The 22,594-nt window shown below is 36.7% G+C and overlaps 1 protein-coding gene across 1 annotated transcript in view; it reads right to left on the bottom strand.

Annotated features, from left to right (window-relative positions):
• Positions 1-22,594, bottom strand: part of PTPRD (protein tyrosine phosphatase, receptor type, D) — a 1,303,505-nt gene that overhangs the window by 127,102 nt on the left and 1,153,809 nt on the right. Inside the window, exons 25-27 of the mRNA XM_011937289.1 lie at positions 22,230-22,387; positions 16,420-16,431; positions 11,523-11,635 (exon numbers count right to left, since the gene is read on the bottom strand). Coding sequence (XP_011792679.1) covers positions 11,523-11,635; positions 16,420-16,431; positions 22,230-22,387 — 283 coding nt within the window. The remainder of the gene's footprint in view (positions 1-11,522; positions 11,636-16,419; positions 16,432-22,229; positions 22,388-22,594) is intronic.

Raw genomic sequence — 22,594 nt, 5'->3', positions numbered from 1 at the left:
AGAGGGTGACAGTGATCTGATAATTACATGATCTTATCCAGATGAGGCACCCCCAATGAAAAGAATGGAAATGCAAAGGCATAGGTGACTTTAGGCTTATCTGGAAATGGAAATGGACTGATATGGACATCATTACAGTACTTTAACAGAGAAAATAATAGAGACAAAGATGTTTAGACCTTTTCGAGCGAATCGTGGGAGAGAGTTATTATCATATATGGACTGAGTGGTGGTTTGGCTAGAGAGGGAGGACACAGAGCCAATCAGGGAGGCGTAGGGGACTGAATTACTGCTCAAAGCTGCAAAAAGTAAAGCCAGTTGGAGATGGGAAAAGTATTAGTATTACAGCAGCAGAATACCATAATAATAACCAAAGATGTGATCAACATATTTACTTGAGGCATGCACTGGCACATGATCTGGAAATATTACATTGGAAGCTTATTAAAGAAAAATTCAAGCAGACCTACATTGACTCATTATATTCCACATCAGAATATATATATGTATATCTATTACATGCAAGATATCATCGCATTAAAGAATCGCTACATAAAACTTATCATTGGATACCATATTGCACTCAATTTCTAAGTAAACATGGCAGATGGATGTTTCACAGAAAAGGGAGGAGAATTTGTGTGAATCCAATGGTACGGGAGAAAGAACCCTGGCTTAGAATACTGGACTTGGGTTCTACTTCTGGTTTTGTCGTCTACTAATAGGGACAAATCACCATTTGTGAAGCGCCTTTGATTTCTTTAACTGTTAAAATCAGAGTACAGAACTAAATAAATTCAAGAGCCATTCTCTTCTTCATAACTTTCATTCTTCCCACATACAGATAGAACTTCTGAACAGAGAAGGGTCTATTGGACATGGTGCAAATGTAAGGGTTCTAAAAGTTATTGTACCTCTTCTTTGAGGGGAGGTGGAGAGTACTTACTTTTTACAAAATGGAAAAGTAGTATACAGTTGAATTGTTTATTTTTTCAACTATTTAAGTTTGTTATTTTCTCTCATTAGCCAAAGTGTATACACAGTCTATTATGATGTTATATCATATATCAGAAAAGACTGAATGTCAGCATAAAAATAATCCTCCAGAGTAAAACTCCTCTAAGTTGAAACTGTTTAGCTCATATCAGAAAACAATGACCAAGGATCTACTTCAAAATATTGTAACACAATTCTGCAGAAACATCTCCACTATCCAATATTGAAAAAAAGTTATATGATATAAACAAATATGTTAGATTTTGAATGAAAAGGTAGACACTAAGAAAACTATGAAGTTGACCTCACTGTGGTATCCTTTCAATGTTTTGTCTGGCAACATGACCACTGCTCACAGTCTATAAACCAAAGTCTTTACTACATCAGAGTTTTCACATTTACATTACTTGATGTGCTTTAAATTTTTTTTTGCAGGCTGTACACCAGACCAATTAATTCAGGTCTCTGGATGTGGGAGCTATATATTGATATTTTTAAAGTGCCCCAGCACTGGCTCTTAGTCCTATGCAATTCATGAGGTGGGGCCTATGACTCCATTTATTCCTTTTTTTTCCATTTAGAAATCGTATCAGGATTTAAGAGAATGAGATGAACTTTCTCTTGGTGATATTCTTGAATCCCCTCTAACATCCCATTAGCAAGCTTTAGTACTTCAGCTATTATTAGCAGCCAAGAACTTGAAGGAGAGTTAACAAATAGGGAGGGCTTGCCAGTACCATGATCTCATCAGTTCAAAGCTACAGATGTACAACAGAAATGCTTTTTTTTTATTATTTTTTGAGATGGAGTCTCACTCTGTTGCCCAGTTGCCCAGGCTGGAGTGCAGTGGTGCAACCTCAGCTCACTGCAAGCTCTACTTCCCGGGTTCAAGCGGTTCTCCTGCTTCAGCCTCCTGAATAGCTGGGATTACAGGGACACACCACCATACCCAGCTAATATTTATATTTTTAGTAGAGACGGGGTTTCACCATGTTGGTCAGGCTGGTCTCAAACTCCTGACCTCGTGATCCACCCGCCTTGGCCTTCCAAAGTGCTGGGATTACAGGCGTGAGCCACTGTGCCCGGCCCATAAATGCACTTTAAAGGCACACATCAAATCTGGTAAGACTTTTCATTTTGAAGCTATGATCTGCACAATATAGTGTCAATGTGAAAAATGACAGATGCGGTCACTGCAATCTGCCTTAGGTTGGAGGAAAAAACAGGATGGCTCCCTTTAATAGGGTACATATTTGTGAGACTAATGTCATGGTGACTTCCTTATAAGAAGTAAACTTTAAAATCATGGCATTTTAACCCGAGAGGCACCTTAGAGATGACTTAGTCCAGCACTTTCATTTTATACAAGAGGACTCAAATCCAGAAAAGTTAGATGGCTTCTCTACATAAGCCCAGACAGTAAATAACAACATCTCAACATGCAGCTTGGGCATCTTTCTACTGTACTATTTCTAGAAGGGCATTTGCGATCTTCTAAATAAAGTGGGGGGCAAAGTCTCCATGGATGAAAGGGGCTAGACTGGTAAGATAAATGACTGAAGGTGGCTAAGTATTATACAGTCAACATTTTCACACACACACAAAATGCAGTAATTCCCATTTCCTCACAATGAGCAGGTTTCCAGGGCTGGCTTTTGCTTCTCTACTTTGAACAGAGACTCCAGAAAGAACAATAATTCTTTACTATGTGAAAAATAGCCATAGGCATGACATAAATGGCAACTAACACTCAGTCTCAATGTCACTCATCTTTAGGGCTAGTGTACACGTGGGGGGCTTCTGAAAAGGGTGAAACTATTCAGCTCCAGGACTTGCTCTGCCAAGTGAGAATGCAAGGCCAATCGGTTCAGACTGTTCAGGTTTTCAATGGCCACTAAAAATCCTGAGTTTCCTATCGCATTTCCTCAGTTTTCAATGTTGACTCAAAGTTTTGTTGAAACTCAGTCCACGTCAAAAGATAAGCTCTTTTGCAGTCCACATATGGTGAACTAGATTATGGCCTTTGTTTTAAAAGAACAAAACCTTTCATCTGTGTGTATGTGAATTAGAATCAAGGAGTGTTGGGAGTGACAGCTTGCACGCTTGTATCCACAAGGCAATGGACTAGATACTGCTTTGTGCTGGGGATATAAAGAAGTATGCTTCTTGTATGGTTCAACCCCTATACCATCCCCTTGTATGGGTTCATCTACCTCCCCCTCTCTCTAACCTGATCCCCAAATAATTCTACCAATTAGAAAAATGAAGCCCAGGGGAGTTAAAGAACTCGATCAAGGTCATCATTATCAGCAGAACTGTAGCTACATGAGGAATGTGATCCCATACCATGTCCACTCTCATTTAGCACATTTCACGTTACGCCATGCTGGCTCTCAAATCATTTAACATCCCTGGACGAGCGGTGACAGGTACATAAAGCTGGGTCCTTAAGACTGTTTGGGCTGTCTATGCAGCAAGACAGAGATCATAAACCATCCTGAGTTTGAGAAAAAGTGTCAATATAGTGACTTCACCTTGGTCATCTGTTTCAATGATGGGGAAGAGGAAAAGAGGATGCAAAAGCACATCTGTATTCTCCAGGTACTTCTTGCCAAAACATCCTAAGTTTCCATGAAAACACGAACTAATGATACGAATTTAAAATGTTAAAAACTGGAATGCTATTTGGCAGAATATTTTTTAGAACCTAATTTATGGTATTTTTGCTTTTCAAATGTCCTGCTCTAGTTTACTAAGTCAGTAAGGCTACTGAATGCTTCAAATGATTTTATTATCCATAGAAAAATATTTATGAAACACTTGCTCTATTTTCATATTTTTAAACCTTACATTAAATGCCAATAGGCACTATATAACTATTCTGCTAAGTAGAGTTTTTGAAGTCATTAATAACGGTAGTATATCGTTTAGATGATTTTTTTTCTGTCACTATATACGTGTGTTTGTAACGACTCAGTAATAGTCTCTTCATGACTTTCCTTACTGACAAACTGTGATAAAGTCTGGAGAATAGTTTGTGCTTATGGACCAAAGAGAAGCTAATTTTTTCATCAAATCAATTACCACAGTCTTAACAAAAGTAGACTTCTATGAGCTAACAGTCAGAAAGAGAAAATTAGTTCATTAAATATTTGTCATATTTTTAACATAATTTATGCACTATTTAGAATTCCCTGAATGAAATACAAATACTCTGCTATGTTTATTATTTGTATCACAAACTAATGATAAATTAAAGATAAAGAGAACATTGATTTGTAAGCTTCCTGATATAATGATAACGACAATTAGACTTAATTTGTGACTGGGGATCATTATTAAATGAGAGTCACCAAAAGCGCTCTTCTAGGTAAGTACTGAATGGCGTAATTAAAATTCAAAATTTTTACTTGATTGCAGGAGTTTCTGTCCAGCCTGGGCAACCGAGGAAGACCCCGTTTCTGCAAAAAAAATTTTTTTAAATGAACCGGGCATGGTGGCACATGCCTGTGGTCCCGTTACTTGAGATGCTGAGGTTGGAGGATTACTTGAGCGGGGAATGTTGAGGCTGTAGTGAGCTATGATTGTGCCACTGCACTCAAGCCTGGGCAACAGAGAAAGATCCTGCCTCAAAACATTTAAACAATTTTTTGTAAATTTCAATTCTAATGTAGACTTTCTGAAAATACAGAATTTGAACAAGCTGTTTCTTTATATCAGAAATCTGGCACTTAGATTTAATGAATCATCGTTTTCAGAAAACAAAACAGAAAGAACACATCAGGTATTCTTAACCTAGGTCATATGCCTAAATTCCTTATGGTATAAAATAAAATATGAATGTATGAAGAAAGTATACATAAAAATGGATCTTGTTAGCATTGATCCAATTAACAGTATTAACAGATCAGAAGAGATAGCTCAAGAGCTTTTCAAAGCTTATTTAGTTGCTATGCAGACATTTCTGCTGCTGATACCATATTTCTGACTCGTTAACTTTTTATGAGTTTGTTTTTGTTTTTCACAGCCCATCAATCACCTACCATCCATGTATGCTTTCGGGCAAAACATACTAAGGTCATCCACGGAATGAAAACGAGGTCTTTATGTTGTAATATCTGATCATCAAGTTTTAAATCTCTTTTCCTAAAAGGTGCAAGAATAAACACTATAGTTTTGGTTTTGTTTGCAGGTATTTTTGGGCCAGGGAGGAGGTATGAACAGGGACAGCAGACACTTTAACACTGAATGTGCAGGCACAGGGAAAGGTCAACGATTGGTGCACCACCAGTGCTATCAGTAGCTCTTCCCTTACAACTTTCTTTGTACTGAAAAGAAAGTGAATTTCTCTAAGATCCTCAACCTCTACATTTTCTTTGCTGGGAAAAAGAAGAAAAATGAACACATATTAGTGATTTGTTTGGTTTTTTTTATATATCACCATCTTTTAATAATATTATATCTATCTTCATCATTTTGTCCAATTCTAGAGGCCATGGGCCAGAGGTGGTCAAACCTTCAGTAAAGGATTTTTACAATATTTCGAAAAGTCTGTAATTGGATCTCTCTATCAAAATGGTAAATGTGCCTACCCTAGGACCCTGCTATTATATTTCCAGGTGTCTGCCATGCAGAAACAGCAATGATGGTGTCAAAATACATGGGCTCAATACAGTAGTATCTGTAATAGCAAAACATGAGAAATAACTTAGCCTCCATTAATAGGGAAGGAGTTAATATATTTTTATATCTACAGAACTGACTACCATCATTGCCATGGGCTGTTAAAAAGAAGATAAGACGTATAAATACACTCACTTGAAAAAAGGTCAATTTTTATATAGTTAAATGTCATAACAGCAAATTGTGTGTGTATACATATATGACATACATACACACACACACACCCCCCTACCTACTCTATATCATTTAAATAACTACATACACAAATTAAGTCTGGAAAGATAGACATGAAACTGCATATGGTAGATATTTCTGGAGACTAAATTGGAGTAATGACAAAATATTTTAATTTTTATTTTAAATATGTCAAATAAAAAAAGAAAAAAAGAAGTGAAAAAAAAGAATGAAGAGTAATTTTTCTTCTCTAAAAGTGCTTTTATTGGCCCCTTTCCCACTATACAATTATAAAAATTTTCAAATATACAAAAAATTAAAGAGTAATATAATGAACAGCTAAATGGTCACAATCTATATGCAATAATTGTTAACAAACTTATTTTCTATTTTCCAAATTTTCCCTAATAAACATGTTGCTTTTGAAATTAAAAAGAAGATGCTCTGGAAGGGGCAGACTAAAATAATTTGGAAATTGTTTATAAAAGAAAAAAACAGAAAACTTTCCTTCCAAATGAGGCTAACACAGTTCATTTTTGTTTAACAAGCAACATATCTACTAACCCATTCTAGTGCATACCCAGTTACTGCTGGTTACAGAGATGTCTGGAGCTTAATGGACATTTCTTTTAAATGCATCTTTTATAAGTATTTTCTTCCCTTCTTCCACAGACCTTAAAGACTTGTAAAACTTGATCAGCAGTTAATAATCCCAGTAAATTCCTCTACTACATCACCTCTTTTACTTATTTTGCCCATCATATTCCATTATCTGTTAGAACTAAGAAGTCAAACCTCAGCTAAATGATACCTTCCTGTATACTTAAGTCCCCATTTTAATTTGGTAGTTATTGGTGAAACAACTGATGTTACTTAAATTGCCTGTTCCACACTAATTCTGGCTGACCTTGTACACTAATAATCAATGATTTATTGTTTAAATCATTATTCTCTTAAATGATGAGGTAGCTCATGCTGTATCAAATATAACTTGGCTATACACTGCCATCTGAACTACAATGAGACAGACATTTACAATCGTGCAAAATACTTACAAGCTGAGGTGCCTGCTTTCAATTGTGAAAGCATGAGCTTTCCCAACCTGTTCAGGTGCTTACATACAGTGTTTCACAGACTGACATGATTCTTTTTTTTTTTTTCCATTTTAAATGATACCTTAATAATGAAAGTGTGCAAGCACAAAAAATGATAAATATTCCCGTAAATTTGTCCAGACTTACCATGTGAACCCATCACTTAAGTAACAGATTAATCCTAACACTATGCAGCATCCTGGAATCCCATCAGACTGTTTATCCTAAATCTAGTCCTAGTCCCAGAAAAACTACCATTTGGGGGAGAAAAAAAGTTTATTCAATAATTCCATATTGTCTCTGATGCAGCTACGGGTTAAGTCACAATTACGTTATGCTCAGTAAGAGAAAAATAAAATGGTTTTTCAGAAGGGGCTGGGTTGGTGGTTCTTTTTCCACTCATCTTAATGCTAAAAAGACCAAGAACTTTGTTGCCAATAACGGACTAGTGGGCTTCAGCCCTGAACTACCTCTAGCTGTCAGCAGCATCAGAGACTTCAGAATGACAAGATACAGCAACTCCTTAAAGTGCTCCGTACAGATTCAAGTCCAAGCTACTTCTTTGGAAGGCTCTCAGCAGTGTCAGAGAGTGACTTGATTCTTGTCTAAAATTTTGAAAATGTGCTAAAGCAATGTTCCTCCCCACACTCTCCAACCTCACAAGGATGGTTATACTGACAAAAAAGCACATTTCTCTGCCTTCTCTTTGTGCCTTAGCTGAGCAACAGTGGATGGAAATCTAACTTTCTGACCCAACTATGTTTGTGGTACTGCATTTAAGGGCACAGTGCTTTGACGTACTTAGATTGTTGGAACGCTATATTTATATGAAGTTGGGAATAACAGGCAGAATTAAGGAAAAAAGGATCTGACTCCTTAAATCTAGATTCTCCAAAAGAATAAATAACTTAGAATGTAAATGAATCTATCACTCACAAAATGATTTTTTTGAGAAAGTAGAATTTATGGAATCACTGAACTAAGCAATGTGCTTTCTTTACCTTCTGAAAGGCCTACTGAATTTCAAATTGTAATGTTTATTTGCTATTTTATCCTTCACAACAGACCCATCAGAAGTGGAAATCAATTTGCATTCGGGAACAAATTCTGTACTAGGTACTGGTTATATAAATCACAGCCATCTTATTTCATTGAAAGACTTTTTTTTTTTTAACAGAAGATGTGGATTATTAATTCTCTACTTATGTATATTATTAATAAATATTGTCAAGTGTTACAATGTTTGGGGATAAGCAATTATACATTCATAGTAGATATAATATACTAAAAAGCCACATTTCAGATAGTGAAATGTAAATAATTTAAAAACCTAAAAATTAAGTAGCATCATAGCACCTGTTATGCAACACCTAATAAAGGATTATTTTATTTCATTTTCCTAGAAAACCTTTGCTTCTTTGTGAAAAAGAGGAGATGAACAAGCACAAAAGGGTTATTGGGTTAACAACCCCACGTTTTGCTCTCATCCTATTGACAAGTAATTAAGGTAATTCACAGCCACTGGCTAAAATCTATTCAGGCTGAAGCAAATGGTCACATCTCTATGAATTTCATATTAACAGCAGAGTCTATTTCCTTTGTAAAACGGTATAAATTTTCCAGACAGCAGGCCACAACATAGAGCTTGGATGGCAAATAAACAATTTCAACAAATCAAGCTTAAGTGAATTGCTTACCTGAGCTAAAGGGCATAATGTACTGTTTCCTGAGTGAACAGATGTGCCAGGATCTTATGACAATTTCTCCTTTTCTAATCTCCTCCTCTACTACAGCTCCTCTCTTATCTCATTTTGTCCACTTTATTCTCTCATCCATTTGAGATGATAAGTCTAACTTTAGTTAAATGACACCTTCCTTTATACTCAGGCCCCCACTTTAATTCCGTAAAGTCATTGGTGATACAAGAGATGTTACAACTGTAACATCCTTTTTTCTTTCTGGTATCTTATATAAAATTTAACAGATTCTCTCTATAAATGGATATAATATTCCCAAATACATTGGGAAAATTAAATTGCTAATAGAATTCTTGAGTTTGGCCATATTTGCAAAATTACATCTGAAAGTGAAAAGTACTTGCAGACAGAGGTCTCCTGGTTGAAGACATTCCTATTCTCTTACCTGCAGTCACCAGCACCTACTAATCATTCTCTCTACATAGTTCCCATTCTTGCTTTGTATTTATTTCTGGCAACATTTTCTGTTGGTGCTAGAGGAGATGAGGTGTAGCATTTTCATTGGCTCTCTTCTTTTGGGGTACCTCTGCCTTTCTGCTCAACCTTATACTGTGTTTCTGCCTCTGATGGAAGACCAAGGTTGGTTCCAGCACAAATGACATTTATGTGAAAAACAGAGGAAGGAGGGGCAGTGCAGACACAGTCGCAAGGTACTGAGAAATCTGATCCATTTTTCTATTTCCACCATATGTTGCTCTTTTAAAGGGTGATGAGGTAAGAAATGCAAAGAATCATGTAGCATATCATGTCTTCAGCTTTTGGGTCCTCTATCCATTGAATTTGCCAAATTGAAAGGAGTATAAATTCCTGGGTCCATTATTAAGAAGTTGCCTGTAGGCCAGGAGTGGTGGCTAATGCCTGTAATCCCAGTACTTTGGGAGGCTGAGGCAGGTGAACTGCTGGAGCCCAGGAGTTGGAGCTCAGCTTGTGCAACACGGCCAAACTCCATCTCCACAAAAAAACCAAAAAATTGGCTGGGTGTGGTGGCATGCCCTAGTAGTCCCAGCTACCTGGGAAGCTGAGGTAAGGGGATCACCTGAGCCCAGGAGGTTGAGGCTGCAGTGAGCCATGATTTTGCTACTGCACTCCAGCCTGAACAATCAAGTGAGACCCTCTCTCAAAAAATCCATCAATCAAACAAACAATGAAAAACAAAAAAGAAGTTGCCTATAGCCTGAAGTAGTCAGTATCCACCTATTTCAAAAAGCGCTGAACCAACGAAATTTACTACAGTACCTTAATTCATATCAAGTTGCCTTAATAAAGAACTGAGTAGGTGACTCAATATGATGCATCCAGAGGGCTACAACCTATCCTGGAAGATGACACAAGTTTGTTCAATCATCACGCACACGTTCCCGGTGAATGATGAAATAATTTCTTTTTTGAGTCTAACCTCATATGAGTTAGAATTTTTTTTGAATACCAACATTATGATGATTGTATAGCCACACTGAAAATGCTGAACATTTCTTTCAATTGAAGAGTTACTAGTTACTATATCTACATGTAAAAGAGAAAATATGCTGAACGTAATAAAGCACGTTCAAAATAATTCACTGTAAAATGTGTACTGTAATACATTTGCAGTGTATCATACTGTGAATCAGAACATCCATACGACACAAAGAAACTTGTCTACAATTTGTGGGACAACATTACAACCACATTTTAATCCCAAAGACTTCTTAGATTAGCTCTTCACTTTGTTCAGTATCATAACGTATTAAGATAGGGTCACTCGGTTTTATATTTTCAGCTCCCTCTGCCATTCATAATTTGCCATTCATTTGGTATAAACACGCTTTAGTTGAATGAAAGCAAAAGAGATCTAGGCCTGAATAAACAATATTGTACAGAAGGCCCCTCAGCAGGAATAGTAGTGCTCCTCTGTTGAAGCACTTAATGTTCTGTATTTTAAGAAACAAGTATATTTTTTGTTATCCTCAGTCACTTTATGTTTCTCTCTAGTAAGAAGTGATCAGTGACATTTAGTATAGGTAATATTTAAAAGTATTTACCTCATTTTCCTACCTTCCTCCCTCCCTTTCTTCCTTCCTCTTTCAGAGTACCATAAACACAAACAAAAAGGAAAATACAGAACAAATCTATGCTTTCCCATGGGATGAAGGATGTGTACAGTCATCCATCCATTTACTCATTCATTCACTTGATAAGAAACTGAATTCTTTCCAGATTAGTGTCATTGGATATAATAAAAACAATAATCATGCCCATAAAAATGATAGATATTATTATAAAGACTATAGTTCTTCCAAAATTTGAAGGAGAACCACATTTCTTTTTCTTCCCCACCCCATTTCAGGTTTGCATAAAGAACTTAATTTCCTTTCAGACTTTTGCTTGGACAAGCCTCCATAATAGTAAAATAAAAGAGCAGGATGAACAAAATGGTTCAAAATAAAGTGGTATCTTCAACTTTTTTTTTTTTTTTTTTTTTTAGACGGAGTCTGGCTCTGTCACCCAGGCTGGAGTGCAGTGGCCGGATCTCTGCTCACTGCAAGCTCCACCTCCCGGGTTCACGCCATTCTCCTGCCTCAGCATCCTGAGTAGCTGGGACTACAGGCGCCCGCCACCTCGCCCGGCTAATTTTTTGTATTTTTAGTAGATACGGGGTTTCACCATGTTAGCCAGGGTGGTCTCGATCTCCTGATCTCGTGATCCGCCCCGTTCGGCCTCCCAAAGTGCTGGGATTACAGGCGTGAGCCACCGAGCCCAGCCTCAACTCTTAATATCAATTGAACTGTACAACTTGTGGTAAAGACTGTGTGTGGATTAGATGTGTGGTGCTTCTTACCTGGTGTTTGAAAGTTAAGGCGCCTCAGTTCTACGGGGTCTGTTGGGTGGTGTGAAGGGATCTCCTTACTGTTCGGTATGCTGCTTTTTCTAGAGTCGGACTCTGCCCTCTTCCTATAGGGGGAAAATAGAAATTTAAGAAGAAAACAAAAATCAATTGAAACAGATAAAAAAGCAGAGAGTTGCACCTGCACTCCCCCCGACCTCCCAAGTTTTCGGGTTTACAACATTTTAACCCGGCTGACTTGTGACCCAGTTCATGTTGCTTTTCCTCCCTTGGCCTAATTTTTCTCTCAGGTCTAAAATTTCTGTTTAAGTGGATGACCTTGAAGTCCTGCTCCAACTATACTATTAAATAATTCAGCAACTCTGCCTTTTGGCTTTAAGGGGATCTTGGTGAGATACACGTGGACCCTTATTGAGCAATTCTCTTATCTACTAGTTCTATTTGTGAGGAACAGGATAGAATACCCCTAAGTCGCCAATACTAAGACTGTTGTTACCATAGAGAAACCACCTGACCTTAAGCTGAACAGCTAAATCTGTCCCCCTTTGCCCTAAGTATATATAAGTGGTGACTATAGCAAGGAGATGATGCCTTAGATTTTCCCATACGGCAGGTAAATACAAGTGCATTTTTAAGATGCCAAGTTATCCTAATACCTAGGAGAATCGGGACCAGGTTAAACAAACCTCTCCTTTCTCTTTCAAACGTGAAGGAAAAAAATAGTGTTAGCTGTTAACAGTACTAAGCTGTGATTAATATTTTGTTAATGGAAGGTTCACAGAAAGATCAGAGAAAAAGTAATTTCACCTGGTGGGTAGATCGGCTCTCCTGATAATCATTGAAGGTGCCATTGACAGTGCCTTGTTATAAATGTGATTCTTCACACAATACATTCTTACTGTGTTTTAAAAGCTATCTACTAGCTTTATTATCCCCATTTAAGCTCTCATTATGTAATTTTAACTAATTTCTAAGCAAGAAATGTCAGATCTGTATATAAGATTTCTTTATCCAATAAAAAAATTAATCACAGAGTCATAACTATCTTCTTCCAGCTTGAATTAGATTAAAAACCCATTTAATCAACAGAAGCCATTTTCAAATAGTGCTTTTTTTCCCCAAATACTAATGCCTGCCATCTCTATGCCGGAGTCACAATCCCAGTATCTCACTGCTCAAAGCAAAGGCATTTTCACTTGGGGAAAACAGGTACTGCATGGTGTTTAGGAACTTTCCTTTCCTCTGTTCGATGTGACTGTGGTACAGCTCATTAGTGTTGCTGTGGCAATGGGCTCTCATTCAATGCCACCCAGGTTGTTCTATGGTTAGCCATAGGACTCCTGCTAAATAGCCTTTCCTCCCATTTCTGCTCATCTGTATGAAATAAAACTAACCAGGGGATGAAGAGAAGACTGATACAAAGGGGGAAGTGCACATGATTTGCTCAAGTGCAACGCCTTTGACGAAACATCCTTGATGGAATACATTTTCATGGCTCAGTCCTATTAGACATGTTGCTTTCTCAGTACCTTAGATTAACCTGTCTCAGGATTTCCTCTTTCTATCTAAAGGCGTCAGATACAGCCTTGAGACAAAATGTATGGCCAAACCATTCCACCAATCAGAGGTGAGCAGTATTCTGAGACCTGCCAAGGCACTGGCAGCTCCAGTTCTATGGAGTAGAAAAGAAGAAAAGAAAGAGAAAAGATGAAGGGCTAGTGAAAAAGATATGAGGAGGAAGCAAAAGACAGGCTGAGAAGATCATGTGAAAGGAGGACACGATGACCAGTTTCAGAGTAGGCAATGCCACTGTGTCTACGCTATGGGTCTTTGCCTCACCACACTAAGAGAGTCCTTTTACCACTGAAGATGCAAAATCGAAATAGGTTAATGAAACGTGACTGGGGGCAGCCAGCCAGTCAATTAGACGTGAAACATGTGGTTGGTCTTCTCATTTCAAATAATACCAATGGCTCTTCTCATGTTTCGTTCATTTTGCATAAGTTGGCACAGATGCATTTCTTTACTAATGTGTCAGGTCCCATGCCAAAAATTTAGATTTTTCTCTCTTCCCAACGTGGCTCTGCCATTCTTGCAAGATTATGGAAACCAGAATTACAAATATCTATCCGGGCAAGAAAATTACTTTACTCTTACAGGTATTGTAGACTAACCTCCTTATCTTCCTTTTCCCTGTGGCTGGGGTGAGTGACACTGAGCTGGAGGGATAGAAAACTCTCTAAAGTAATTTAGTCAATTTCTCTGGTTCCAGGAAAGTTAGGAATTACATCTTGTTGCAAAGATGTTGAGTCTCAGAAAACTCAAGACATAGGACTAAAATTACAATTCACAATTTTAATGAACAGGGAGGGATTTACTGACATTTAATAACTAACTTCTCTTTCACTGTCTATTCAAATGAAATTATTTCCAAGACCTCAGTCTCCTGAAATCCTAGCCAAACAGAAAACCAGTTGCTTAAATGTATTTTGCTTAGTTTTGTTTCAATGATCACAAAATGGACAATTCTGGCTGTCCACATTCTTATCACATTATTTTTAAACACCTATTATGTGATGTGCTAGAATGATTGTTTTCTAACACAGAAAACATTTCTAGGAAAGATGTGGAAGATGAAGAGTTTGGTCATCATTGCTAATAATACGAAAGAGTTTTAAAACATTGTCACAAAATATTAAAAGACATATAATGGCCTAAATTAGGCCCAACATGAATGTAACTAGTAACATTTTTCCTGATAAATTTCAGAGGTCTCATCATTCTCATTTTCAGTTTGAAAAATGGAAAGAATAATGACTACAGATTCTAACTTTTGCCTTGCTATACTATATATTTTTTTCTATTAAGACTATAACATTTATTTTATAGTTTATTTCTTGCAATGAGAAGTATCTACTATGTGGAGGAGTTATGTAGGTGAAAAGGAAATGGAAAATCACTTGAAATTTTATATCTATCAGAAATTGCTAATACTATACAAGCATGCGGTTGTTTGGGATGTGGGTAATAGACAACACAAATGCTACTCTGGTCTATGGGGCATTTGCTTTCTCCAAGGGTCCCATCTAGGTGGGAAGAAAAAATTAGGCTCCCAGCGAGGGGGAAAGAAAAAACAGGGAAGTTGAGTGAAAGATCGTATTTATGGTCCTGAAACAAAGATATACAGACATGTGAGCAGGGGCTTTTGAAAGAAAGATATACTTATTAGAAATATCTACTATCAATATTCAAGTAAATCAATCCAAATACTTGTTTCTGATAACATGAAGAATGTAATCCCAACTCTGCCACTATTGGTATGTGTCAACTATAAATTTTCTTTTCAGTTTCTTTATGTATAAAACAGAGGGAGATTAGAAGATGATGTCTAAGTCTTGGCTCAACTCTCTCATTTTAATAGAGAAAGGAAGCATTGATTAAGTTGTAAAATGTGAAAAGTGTTACGATGAAAGGTACAGAGTCTCGTTCTGTCGCCTAGGCTGGAGTGTAGTGGCATGATCTTGGCTCACTGCAAGCTCTGCCTCCCAGGTTCATGCCACTCTCCTGCCTCAGTCTCCCGAGTAGCTGGGACTACAGGTGCCCGCCACCATCCCTGGCTAATTTTTTGTATTTTCTAGTAGAGACAGGCGTTTCACCATGTTAGCCAGGATGGTCTTGATCTCCTGACCTCGTGATCTGCCCACCTCGGCCTCCCAAAGTGCTGGGATTACAGGCGTGAGCCACCACACCCGGCTGATGAAAGGTAGTATTTTAAGTGAGTTTAAAGTGTTTCGTCTTTTGGCTGAAAAACAAAAACAAAACAAAAAAAACACACACTATTCTGCATGGGTTTTTCTGCTGGATAAATAGACACTAGAGATGTCCACACAAAAAAGACACCCTCATAGAGGTTTAAAAATTCTTATCATTGAACCTGAGGCTTGCTGACCAATGTAAAGTGATTTTAGTGTAAATAATGCAGCAACAGTTCTCAAACTTTAGTATGCATCGGGATCACCTGGGGAGACTTGTTAGAATACAGCCTGGTGGGTCAATGCCTAGACTTTCTGATTTTGTAGGTCTGAGGTGGGGCCCGAGGATGTGTATTTCTGTCAAGTTCCCTGGTGATGCTGATGCTATGGCTGCTGGTCCAGAGGCCACTCAATGGAAACCACTGGAATATGGCACTGGGAGAAAGGTAGGTGATCTTTGAGATGTTTTTTGTAGTTTGATTTTTATCAGGAATTTATATATATGTCATATGCATATTTATACATAAGTGTATATGACTATATAGATATGAGTTAGAAAGCTAGAAGGTTAGTTTGGATTCATCATTCAATAACCACATAGTATATTTTAGCTATTATTATTGCTATTATTATTCAAGACTGGGAGACATGGATAATAATTTTGAATTAGGGAAGAGTTCTCATTAAGGCACTGTCATCAATATTTGCAGGGTGTGAAAATGCTAATATCATTAGGTGATCTGTAGTCAAACTTGAAAACTAATCTTTGGTAAAAACAAACAAAACAAAACAAAACAGAACAGTTTATGAGACACCTCACATTTCTGCTCTGTAAACACACCAACACACACAAATGCCCATTTTAATCTTGACCACAAACAAAACTCAGATATTGGTTTGTGTACTATCTTTTAAACTTCGGCTTTAATCTGTATTGTTTTCTTATGTAAATAAAATATTTATCTCCCCCAGAATCATTTTAATGAAGTCACTGTGTATATGTAGGCTTTGCCCATCTTCCACGTGCCAGGTATCATCTTTTGTATGCAGTCCCGCCCTCCCCTCTTCAACAACTCCGAAGTCTACCAGTTTATTTTTTTCTTACTGAACATGAAAGGGGTTTGTTCTCTATTCCTCACCTGTCGGGTTTACTGCTCCATTTTAATGCAGCAAAAAAAGGAAAAAGAAAGGCTAAATGTTAGTTGGCCAATGGTAACAAGGATAACCATGACAACCAAGATTTAAGATATAGTGTTCACAAGTAAGGACACATAACTGACATACATTCGGAAGCGACAGCGAATCAAAATATTTATGGACCTCTGATTATGAACTAAACAGAGGACATGAAGTTACATCACTGAATACACAGTGTGTGTGTGCGTGTGTGTGTGTGTGAATGACACATGCACTTTTATCCATCACCTATAAAATAATGCCACAATTAATTATATCCCAGGAAGTGTTCGATAGTGGAGAGATAATTTGATTTTTAAAAAACATGCTATGAGAAAACTACTAATGTATTCAATGGGAATACAGCATCATTCCACCAAAGAAATTCATTCATTTAAAATAAAAAGCCTTCGATTAAGAGGTATGTCATTCCTTTCATATTAAATATCTGCAAACTGTATTGAACTATACAGAAATTTGCACAATTGAATAATATACCAAAAGATAATAAGGTGGCAGAAATTATTTCTTCAAATACCTCTTGCCACATCTTTTTTCCAATGAAGGATTAACCGCATCTTCAGTTTAGGAAAATATAATACTCATCATTATAAATCTACAGAGCATGGCCCATTTATACGGTTGGGCTTATCCAGAAAAACATTTTATTACCAGCCATTGACAGAATATGTATTTTCCTAGTCTGTGGTGCTGTCTGTGAACACAACTAGTTCATGCTTATAGCTCCTTTCACCTGTGATATTATGTTGATTGTTTAAATAACCATATTATTTCTGCAGCATATAACCTTTTCCTGAAAACAATCTAAAAATCTTCACTTTGAGGCAAATTGCAAAGTTTTCAGTGAGTTCCCAATTGCAAAATAAAGGTACTAAGTTCTTCTTGATGCAATGAAATATATACCCAAGTGGCTGGAATATCTGGCCCTGTGAGACAATTCAATCCATCTCTTTTCAAAAATAAAACATCCACATTTAAATTGCACAAACACACACATACAAAGTAAATGATGAAAATGATATCAAACACATTGGTTAATTCTTCTTATTCTTAATTTTAAAGTGATTTACTTAGTGTGCCAGGTTAAAAAAAATTCTACATAAATGTTTCCAATTTGCTCACTTTTTTAAATCAATGACTTTATCAGGGAATCAGCTGTAGAAAAATCTATGCCTCAGGATGGAAAACCACCTAGTGAATTATCAGTTCTGTGGATTAAAAGGCTGCTTGAGTATTCATATGCACAAATGCATAGTTCTAGATAAAGGTCAGCCTCACCATACACCTGGGTACATATGTGGTACAAATATCTAAGTTTGAAAGCTTTCACAATTGGTAAATTTAAATTACAGGCCAAGGATTTTATTGCAACTCTTGCCAGCCAAAATAAAGGTGATATTGAGTGATGGAGTCAACACATAGAAGGAATTGAGCTTGTTTAATACTGTTCGACTTGTATACATTTAATTATTCAATATTTTTGTGTGCCAGGGACTCTACTAGGCAGTAGGAACACAATAATGAATAAGACAGAGTCCTTGACCTGCAGTTTACTGGGGGCAGAGTGCCAAGAAAAGGGGAATTGACAGTAATACAGTAGGTTCTATAATAGACAAGTAGAAAGTACTTTAAGAGCCTAGGAAAAGCGATCCTAAGGTAGCCCGAACTGCTAGAGAGGGGAGGAGAAGAGAGGACAGAAGATGAGGCAAGCACCCAGAAAGCCTTGATTTAGTAGGTAGCATCCTAGCTTACTTCCAAAAGATGAGTTGGAGTTATCCAAGCCAAAAGGAGTGGCAGGGGAGTGATAGGAAAGGCATTCCTAACCTAGGGAGGGCCTACTCAGAAGCCAGAAAGCAGAGTCAACCAGCAGCTTCCGGTATGGTTGGGTGTGGCCACATATTTCTTCACAGCATCTCAAAATATTCTGGACTGCATTTCTTTCTTTGATGAGGGCTTGGAACAGTATGGAGGGTTGATACAGAAAGAGAAGACTAAAGACACAAAACTTGCAGACAGCCAGTGTTGGAGCTGGAAAAGGCTGGAAAAACTGAAGCCTGTATTTTAGTCCCATCTAGCTCATGGTTTCCACATCCTGAGATGGGGATGAAAAAACAGTGTGCAGGCAGGCCAGATTGTTACCATTCAAGGATGTTAATTTTGCCTAAAGTGTATCTCAGACTTCTAGGACCACCTGATCTACACTTTCTTTGATTCCATAGTATGTAATAAACACTTTTCATCCATCTTGAAATGCTTTTCCATAGAGGTAAGGTTAATAGTTTATTTTTAAAAGTTTATTTTCTATATAAATAATTCTTGGACAGTTCTGGAAAAAAGTCTGAAAAGCCTTACATATGTAACAGATATACAGAATACGACCTTTCAATTGCCTTGTGGATTTTTTGTCGGAGTAGATGGACATGCAGTACCAATACTACTACCTCGTGTTTAATGTTTTCAGATTATAGAACATTATGATTAAAAAGGTCTAATTATCTGGTCCACCCACTAACTTTGTAATGAAGGCTAGGTTCAGAGTGTTGGCATGAATTTCTACCCCATGCAACCAGCTAGTCACAGAACTGGGACTTGGACTCAGGTTTCCTGGCTCTTCAGTCCAGTACTGGTCCGAACATTGCTACTACCTTATCTCTGTAATGTGTACTTTAAGCCATGGCCCGTATCATATATTTTAAAAATTACAGTACAAGAAAATTTATAACATTAAAGATACATCAAATATATTTTAATTTTCTGATGATTCAGAGGGTATTTTAGGGATCTTACAAAGCCCTGGTGATATTTTTTGTTAATGATGATCAATGTAGTATAGGTGTACAGATTACTAGATTAAAAACAAAAGTTAAATGAACAGAATGCCAGATCAAAGAGTGTGCCATTTCCACATGAATAGATCTATTAGGAATAAGTCTCGAAGTCTCCTCAGATAGCTGGGTAAAATATACTTCTTTATATGATAAAACTATCTGTAGCTACAGACCTATTGCTAATGCAAGCATCTTAGAAGCAGAGATACATGATAAAGTGGATGATCAGTATAATGTGAGTTAACAACGTTTTATTCTCATTCTCTTCTCAAAGCATTATTTGCATATGGGAAGTAAAATATTCTGACAATAATAATAATGATGATACTTTCAATTCTGGGTCATTACCAATGACCTGTATATAAACTGAAAGGCACCTAAAAAGAGGGAATGGAGTATTTATTACGTAATTAACTTTGCTCAGGATCCAAGCTATAAAAGACACTATTCATTGGGTACAGAAGATTTCCTTTTGAACTGCCTCATGATAATCAAGAAGGACATTGTTGGGTCTACTTGAATTTCAAGTCAGGAATGTTCTTTACTGCTGAAGCAAGCATTTCTATTTCAGAAACGCTTCATGGGCCTTCAGATGGTTAGCTAAATATACTTAGCATTCGAGGATGTGTGCATTTCCCAACAATTGCATTAGACGATGCTTACATAGGCCCACACTAAAATGCTACTCCATTTTAATAGAGTCATAAAACCTTTAAATACGATACTTCTTTTTGTGGGATTAGGAAAAATAATAAGTGAGTTATTTTTTGTCACTTGCAGATGAAGAAAGAAAATAATTATCTTTTAAAAATTATTAGGGCTACAATCATATTTCGTCAAATTTACATAACTGATTCACAAATACCATATACATCTGTTACTGTATGACTTAATGATAGCTATGTATATCCAAATAAAACATAACTTAAAAAATAAGGCATTAATTTTTCCCATTTCAAATAATCACAAAATGTCATGTGATATGGTCTAGAAATACACCTGTCAACAAGCACGTGTTTTTTGACCCAACTCCCATAGTAGTATGTGACCACCTAAATAAATATTTCCCAGAAAACAATTAGAATTATACTACTGCTTTTTATTATTGAATTCTCTTCCGGAAAAAGTGCAGCGTACAGACAGCAAAGGGCACCAGTTCCTGCTTGGACTCAAACAGAGTCTGTGATTACTCACGGGGCAGGTGGGAACCTCATGCTTCCTGCCCTTATCTCTTACATGAAGAAAGGTGATAAAATGCAACAAGTTCCTTAAGATATATGCTTATAGATACAGATTGGAATGGAAGATTCAAATCATCAAATAAGAGGAGATTTTGGCTTTCAATCACTTGCTTTTTTGGCTATTTTACAGCATGGATAATTGAATGATGGCAGTGTTCATGAAAAAAAAAATAAGGATGGATATTTCTTTCATTCTTTATAACTCTAAAATAGGATAGGCAATTTAATGGGTTATGGTTATGAACTTCTTTCATTTGTCCTTTATTTTCTCAACCCTCTCTTAATGCTGGAATAAAATGAAATGGAGCCTTTTAAAAACAAGTTTTTCAAAGGAGAAGTGTTCTAAAGGAGTTTCTTTTTTTAAGAGTCAAGATAAGAGGTTATGGGGTTAAAACTCTATTCCAGGGACAGAAGAGCAAGGGAGTGAGGGTGAAAATAATTAATATAAACCCCCAAAAGGGAGCTAGATGGGTAGGAAAAAGAGTGAATGGAAATGAGATTATCAGATTAAGCATGTAAGCAAGAATCAAAATGAAGATACTCTTTTTAGATTTTGAAGGCCAAGGTTACAGGGATAGGGAGAGAGAAGCTATCCTGTAGTAGAGAGATGAGATCACCTTCACAGTAGCATTTCAAAATATAACATGCCACAAGGAAAATGAGAACATGGATTAAAGTTTTATGAAAATACAATTTGGAATGGAAAAAAGTAAAAATCTATATAAAGGAAAGTAATTTTGAATTTAGTCATTTTAAATGTTTAAGAAAGGATATTATATGCTACTTTTTATAAGTTCATATTTATATTATAATTATAATCTTAAGACAGAAAGAATTTATAAGAACAATTACTAATGTTCTCTAACTGACCGGCCAGTGACCTAGGGGAAAAAATCTTATTAGAGATTAGATGTTAGAGGTAGAAATAAAATTGAAAAAGAGTAGCATATCAGAAAAATGTGGGTAGATATAGATTTGCATTCTAACTACAGTCAAAGACACTACTCAAATCAACACATGGGCATAGTAAGACTCAGATTATATTTTTTAAAAAAGGAATATGGTACCTTGCCATCCCTTTTTGGAACACATACACGAATTCACCAGTGAAGATGTGGAATAAGAGTTAGAAGAAAAATTGGGAGACGATTCATTCTCCGTCCCTCTCTTTTTGTTTCCCTTCCTTAATCCTTAATTTTCATGTGCTTTTGCCAAATTTTGAGAAATAGCCACAGGGAGCTCTCTCAACGCTTGTGCAAATTAGATTTATGATAGGTACAAATTGCAAAGTCATGATAGTGTTTCAAAAAACACGTTGAAATCGAGCAATTAATTATCTAAAACAATCAGATGAAAGCTTGCATGGACTTATTTACTTGTGAATGCACTAATGCCTCAATTGTTATGAAAAGTGTTTATCTGCATAAAGCAGCTCAGAAGATTGGAGGCCGGAATAGATGCATGTTGGACAACAGAAGTCTATACCAAAACTGAGTAAGATTCCAAATAGTACAGTCTTTACATTTTGATCTTACTGTAATGTAAACACTTTTCCAAAAATAATTGAAATGGCACTGAAGTATTTCTACTAAAATCAACCACCAAAGGACCACAGAACAATGATCAAGTCTTCAAAAATAAGGCAGCCTCCAAAATTGCAACAGAAATATTGGGTAAACCTACCTTTTATAAAGAAGAATAGCAATGACAATGCAGATGATAAAGACCACTGCAAGGACAGGGCCTACAACCCAGATCAAGCCTTCTTCTTCATCCGTGATTGGCTGTGGATCCAGATCCATTGACACCACGGGGTCGGAGTAAGGGCTGGTTGCATACATCTTCTGAGGAAAAGCAGAGTCTATTTCAGTGATAAAATAATGACTTTCTACAGAGTACCCTTAACATCAGAAGAAGCAAAAAATCGAGGAAATAGTGAATTTAATGAAAAGTGTGTGAGGCAACATTAGCAAAATAGAGGGGAGGGGAGAGGAGAATAAAGAAAAGAAAGGAAGGAAGAGGTTTTATCAGTACAAATTTCCTTATAG

This window comes from Colobus angolensis, unplaced genomic scaffold (assembly GCF_000951035.1).
Source record: "Colobus angolensis palliatus isolate OR3802 unplaced genomic scaffold, Cang.pa_1.0 Scaffold162, whole genome shotgun sequence".
NCBI lineage: Eukaryota > Metazoa > Chordata > Mammalia > Primates > Cercopithecidae > Colobus > Colobus angolensis.
The sequence above is the reverse complement of the archived record's forward strand: the minus strand, read 5'-3'. Positions and strand labels throughout refer to the sequence as shown.